The sequence below is a fragment of the Coregonus lavaretus genome (assembly GCF_964263955.1).
Source record: "Coregonus lavaretus genome assembly, contig: HAP1_SCAFFOLD_1544, whole genome shotgun sequence".
In the NCBI taxonomy this organism is placed as follows: domain Eukaryota; kingdom Metazoa; phylum Chordata; class Actinopteri; order Salmoniformes; family Salmonidae; genus Coregonus; species Coregonus lavaretus.
In genome coordinates, this window is record NW_028156578.1 from 43,015 (window position 1) to 50,000 (window position 6,986).

At 47.1% G+C, this 6,986-nt stretch overlaps 1 protein-coding gene across 1 annotated transcript in view; it reads right to left on the reverse strand.

Moving 5' to 3' along the window:
- The window catches only part of LOC311126185 (putative JmjC domain-containing histone demethylation protein 2C), a gene marked incomplete at its 3' end in the record, with an annotated part of 108,512 nt that overhangs the window by 40,640 nt on the left and 60,886 nt on the right, over window positions 1-6,986 (reverse strand). The window contains exon 7 of the mRNA XM_084200202.1: window positions 2,288-2,576. Within this exon, the coding sequence (XP_084056328.1) occupies window positions 2,288-2,576 (289 nt within the window). The remainder of the gene's footprint in view (window positions 1-2,287; window positions 2,577-6,986) is intronic.

Genomic DNA, 6,986 nt, shown 5'->3' on the forward strand with positions numbered 1-6,986 from the left:
CAACGACCCTAAGCACACAGCCAAGACAACACAGGAGTGGCTTCGAGACAAGTCTCTGAATGTCCTTGAGTAGCCCAGCTAGAGCCCGGACTTGAACCCGATCTAACATCTCTGGAGAGACCTGAAAATAGCTGTGCAGCAACACTCCCCATCCAACCTGACAGAGCTTGAGAGGATCTGCAGAGAAGAATGGGAGAAACTCCCCAAATACAGGTGTGCCAAGCTTGTAGCGTCATACTCAAGAAGACTTGAGGCTGTAATCGCTGCCTAAGGTGCTTCAACAAAGTACTGAGTAAAGGGTCTGAATACTTATGTAAATGTTATATTTCAGTATATATATTTGTATACATTTGCAAAATGTCTAAAACCCAGTTTTTGCTTTGTCATAATGGGGTATTGTGTGTAGATTGATGAGGGGAAAAAACGATTTAATCAATTTCAGAATAAGGCAGTACTGTAACAAATTGTGTAAAAAGTCAAGGGGTCTGAATCCTTTCTGAATGCACTGTACTAAAGCTTTTACAGCTCTACTCCTCTCAGGTCAATGGAACAGTTTAATGATACAGTACATGAATAAAACAGGTGGAATTCAAGTAGACTCTTATTGCATCTTCACCATCTACTCCTCCTCAACTTTCCCTCTATCCTCCTCCTCCTCCTCACCTTTCCCTTTATCCTCCTCCTCCTCCTCCTCACCTTTCCCTTTATCCTCCTCACCTCTCCCTCTATCCTCCTCCTCCTCCTCACCTCTCCCTCTATCCTCCTCCTCCTCCTCACCTTTCCCTCTATCCTCCTCCTCCTCACCTCTCCCTCTATCCTCCTCCTCCTCACCTCTCCCTTTATCCTCCTCCTCCTCACCTCGCTCTTTATCCTCCTCCTCACCTCTCCCTCTATCCTCCTCCTCACCTTTCCCTTTATCCTCCTCCTCCTCCTCACCTCTCCCTCTATCCTCCTCCTCCTCCTCACCTTTCCCTCTATCCTCCTCCTCCTCACCTTTCCCTTTATCCTCCTCCTCCTCACCTCTCCCTCTATCCTCCTCCTCCTCACCTCTCCCTTTATCCTCCTCCTCCTCACCTCTCCCTCTATCCTCCTCCTCCTCACCTCTCCCTCTATCCTCCTCCTCACCTCTCCCTCTATCCTCCTCCTCACCTCTCCCTCTATCCTCCTCCTCCTCACCTCTCCCTCTATCCTCCTCCTCACCTTTCCCTTTATCCTCCTCCTCCTCACTTCTCCCGTTATCCTCCTCCTCCTCACCTCCCCCTTTATCCTCCTCCTCACCTCTCCCTTTATCCTCCTCCTCCTCACCTCTCCCTTTATCCTCCTCCTCCTCACCTCTCCCTTTATCCTCCTCACCTCTCCCTCTATCCTCCTCCTCACCTCTCCCTCTATCCTCCTCCTCACCTCTCCCTTTATCCTCCTCCTCCTCACCTCTCCCTTTATCCTCCTCCTCCTCACCTTTCCCTTTATCCTCCTCCTCCTCACCTCTCCCTCTATCCTCCTCCTCACCTCTCCCTTTATCCTCCTCCTCACCTCTCCCTTTATCCTCCTCCTCCTCACCTCTCCCTTTATCCTCCTCCTTCTCACCTCTCCCTTTATCCTCCTCCTCCTCCTCCTCCTCCTCACCTCTCCCTTTATCCTCCTCCTCACCTCTCCCTCTATCCTCCTCCTCCTCACCTCTCCCTTTATCCTCCTCCTCACCTCTCCCTTTATCCTCCTCCTCACCTCTCCCTTTATCCTCCTCCTCCTCACCTCTCCCTTTATCCTCCTCCTCACCTCTCCCTTTATCCTCCTCCTCCTCACCTCTCCCTTTATCCTCCTCCTCCTCACCTCTCCCTTTATCCTCCTCCTCACCTCTCCCTTTATCCTCCTCCTCACCTCTCCCTTTATCCTCCTCCTCACCTCTCCCTCTATCCTCCTCCTCACCTCTCCCTTTATCCTCCTCCTCACCTCTCCCTCTATCCTCCTCCTCACCTCTCCCTTTATCCTCCTCCTCCTCATCTCTCCCTTTATCCTCCTCCTCCTCACCTCTCCCTCTATCCTCCTCCTCACCTCTCCCTCTATCCTCCTCCTCCTCACCTCTCCCTCTATCCTCCTCCTCCTCACCTCTCCCTCTATCCTCCTCCTCCTCACCTCTCCCTTTATCCTCCTCCTCCTCACCTCTCCCTCTATCCTCCTCCTCACCTCTCCCTCTATCCTCCTCCTCACCTCTCCCTCTATCCTCCTCCTCACCTCTCCCTTTATCCTCCTCCTCCTCTTCCTCACCTCCCATCATCATCATCAACCTCACCTCCACTCCTTGCTCTCTCGTTGCTGTCCAGTTTGTCTTCTTTGCCCTTGGTGTCATCATCAGGGACACTGCTGTCAGATCCCTTCCTCCTGGAGAAGCGAGGGCCACGTTGCTGCTGTGTCTGTCCCTGGCAAGGGGAGTGCTGCGCTGGGGCTTGCTGGCTCTGGGACCCGCCCTGACCTTGACCCTGCTGCTGCTGGGTGGTGACCCCTGACCCCTGCTTCACCGCACCACCAGAGGAGTTCATGACTGGTCTGGGGCTGTTGGCTTGGGCGCGGGTGTAGTGACCCTGTAGAGGTTGACGACAGAGAACAGACACACCAAGGATGGTGTTGGTTAGTGACAGGAGGACAGAGACAGAGGGGTTTCAGGATGTCACATTTGATCTTTTTTGATAATTCACCAACAAGAACGATCCACAATGGGAGAGAAGGACAGAATGATCCACAATGGGAGAGAATGACAGAATGATCCACAATGGGAGAGAATGACAGAATGATCCACAATGGGAAAGAATGACAGAATGATCCACAATGGGAGAGAAGGAAATAATGATCCACAATGGGAAAGAAAAACAGAATGATCCACAATGGGAAAGAAGGACAGACTGATCCACAATGGGAAAGAAGGACAGACTGATCCACAATGGGAAAGAAGGACAGAATGATCCACAATGGGAAAGAAGGACAGAATGATCCACAATGGGAAAGAAGGACAGAATGACCCACAATGGGAAAGAAGGACAGAATGACCCACAATGGGAGAGAAGGACAGAATGACCCACAATGGGAGAGAAGGACAGAATGACCCACAATTGGAAAGAAGGACAGAATGACCCACAATGGGAAAGAAGGACAGAATGATCCACAATGGGAAAGAAGGACAGATTGATCCACAATGGGAGAGAATGACAGAATGATCCACAATGGGAGAGAATGACAGAATGATCCACAATGGGAAAGAATGACAGAATGATCCACAATGGGAGAGAAGGAAATAATGATCCACAATGGGAAAGCAGAACAGAATGATCCACAATGGGAAAGAAGGAAATAATGATCCACAATGGGAAAGAAGGACAGAATGATCCACAATGGGGGAGAAGGACCGAATGATCCACAATGGGAAAGAAGAACAGAATGATCCACAATGGGACAGAATGACAGAATGATCCACAATGGGAAAGAAGGTCAGAATGATCCAGAATGGGGGAGAATGACAGAATGATCCACAATGGGAAAGAAGGACAGAATGATCCACAATGGGAAAGAAGAACAGAATGATCCACAATGGGAAAGAAGGAAATAATGATCCACAATGGGAAAGAAGGACAGAATGATCCACAATGGGAAAGAAGGACAGAATGATCAACAATGGGAGAGAAGGACAGAATGATCCACAATGGGAGAGAAGGACAGAATGATCCACAATGGGAGAGAATGACAGAATGATCCACAATGGGAGAGAATGACAGAATGATCCACAATGGGAGAGAAGGAAATAATGATCCACAATGGGAAAGAAAAACAGACTGATCCACAATGGGAAAGAAGGACAGACTGATCCACAATGGGAAAGAAGGACAGACTGATCCACAATGGGAAAGAAGGACAGAATGATCCACAATGGGAAAGAAACACAGAATGATCCACAATGGGAAAGAAGGACAGAATGACCCACAATGGGAGAGAAGGACAGAATGACCCACAATGGGAGAGAAGGACAGAATGACCCACAATTGGAAAGAAGGACAGAATGACCCACAATGGGAAAGAAAGACAGAATGATCCACAATGGGAAAGAAGGACAGATTGATCCACAATGGGAGAGAATGACAGAATGATCCACAATGGGAGAGAATGACAGAATGATCCACAATGGGAAAGAATGACAGAATGATCCACAATGGGAGAGAAGGAAATAATGATCCACAATGGGAAAGCAGAACAGAATGATCCACAATGGGAAAGAAGGAAATAATGATCCACAATGAGAAAGAAGAACAGAATGATCCACAATGGGAAAGAAGGACAGAATGATCCACAATGGGGGAGAAGGACCGAATGATCCACAATGGGAAAGAAGAACAGAATGATCCACAATGGGACAGAATGACAGAATGATCCACAATGGGAAAGAAGGTCAGAATGATCCAGAATGGGGGAGAATGACAGAATGATCCACAATGGGAAAGAAGGACAGAATGATCCACAATGGGAAAGAAGAACAGAATGATCCACAATGGGAAAGAAGGAAATAATGATCCACAATGGGAAAGAACAGAAGGATCCACAATGGGAAAGAAGGACAGAATGATCCACAATGAGAGAGAAGGACAGAATGATCCACAATAGGAAAGAAGGACAGAATGATCCACAATGGGACAGAATGACAAAATGATCCACAATGGGAAAGAAGAACAGAATGATCCACAATGGGAGAGAAGGACATAATGATCCACAACGGGAAAGAATGACAGAATGATCCACAATGGGAAAGAAGGACAGAATGATCCACAATGGGAGAGAAGAACATAATGATCCACAACGGGACAGAATGACAGAATGATCCACAATGGGACAGAATGACAAAATGATTCACAATGGGAAAGAAGAACAGAATGATCCACAATGGGAGAGAAGGACATAATGATCCACAACGGGAAAGAATGACAGAATGATCCACAATGGGAAAGAAGGACAGAATGATCCACAATGGGAGAGAAGAACATAATGATCCACAACGGGACAGAATGACAGAATGATCCACAATGGGACAGAAGGACAGAATGATCCACAATGGGACAGAAGGACAGAATGATCCACAATGGGACAGAATGACCCACAATGGGAGAGAAGAACAGAATGATCCACAATGGGAGAGAAGGACATAATGATCCACAATGGGAAAGAAGAACAGAATGATCCACAATGGGAGAGAAGAACATAATGATCCACCATGGGACAGAATGACAGAAGGACAGAATGATCCACAATGGGACAGAAGGACAGAATGATCCACAATGGGACAGAATGATCCACAATGGGACAGAATGACCCACAATGGGAGAGAAGAACAGAATGATCCACAATGGGAAAGAAGGAAATAATGATCCACAATGGGAAAGAAGTACAGAATGATCCACAATGGGAAAGAAGAACAGAATGATCCACAATGGGAGAGAAGGACATAATGATCCACAATGGGAGAGAAGGACAGAATGATCCACAATGGGAGAGAAGAACATAATGATCCACAACGGGACAGAATGACAGAATGATCCACAATGGGACAGAATGACAGAATGATCCACAATGGGACAGAAGGACAGAATGATCCACAATGGGAAAGAATGACCCACAATGGGAGAGAAGAACAGAATGATCCACAATAGGAAAGAAGGACAGAATGATCCACAATGGGACAGAATGACAAAATGATCCACAATGGGAAAGAAGAACAGAATGATCAACAATGGGAGAGAAGGACATAATGATCCACAACGGGAAAGAATGACAGAATGATCCACAATGGGAAAGAAGTACAGAATGATCCACAATGGGAGAGAAGAACATAATGATCCACAATGGGAGAGAAGAACAGAATGATCCACAACGGGACAGAAGGACAGAATGATCCACAATGGGAAAGAAGGACAGAATGATCCACAATGGGAAAGAAGGACAAAATGATCCACAATGGGAAAGAAGGACAGAATGATCCACAATGGGACAGAAACCCAGAATGATCCACAATGGGAAAGAAGGACAGAATGATCCACAATGGGACAGAAGGACAGAATGATCCACAACGGGACAGAAGGACAGAATGATCCACAATGGGACAGAAGGACAGAATGATCCACAATGGGAAAGAAGGACAGAATGATCCACAATGGGAGAGAAGAACAGAATGATCCACAACGGGACAGAAGGACAGAATGATCCACAATGGGAAAGAAGGACAGAATGATCCACAATGGGAAAGAAGGACAGAATGATCCACAATGGGAAAGAAGGACAGAATGATCCACAATGGGAAAGAAGGACAGAATGATCCACAATGGGAGAGAAGAACAGAATGATCCACAACGGGACAGAAGGACAGAATGATCCACAATGGGAAAGAAGGACAGAATGATCCACAATGGGAAAGAAGGACAGAATGATCCACAATGGGAAAGAAGGACAGAATGATCCACAATGGGAGAGAAGGACAGAATGATCCACAATGGGACAGAAGGACAGAATAGTGCTACAGCACTATCACTCTGCTGCCTGACTTAGCACAGGAACATTCTTTAAGACTTCTAATTTAGCTTGAAAGGAGAGTTCCTGTGGCTGGCCAGATCTCATCCATCCATCATGATCACCTGTCCTGTGATCTAATATCTCAACTCTCCAGAGTCTAAGGTGGGATATGCAGTGGCTGGAGAAAGAGCTAATATGGACTTTACATACTACTGAGCCACACCGAGCTCTACTGAGCTGGCCTGGTTACCCATACACCATACTACTGAGCCACACCGAGCTCTACTGAGCTGGCCTGGTTACCCATACACCATAGTTGCTGGAACCCTGCTGAAATGGACCATTCCAGCCCAGTTCAGATCAGTGTGAAAAGGGCACTAGAACTACTGCAACATCAGGAGAAGGCCTCTTATCTTAGCTGAGTCTACAGTACTACTACAGAGGAGGAG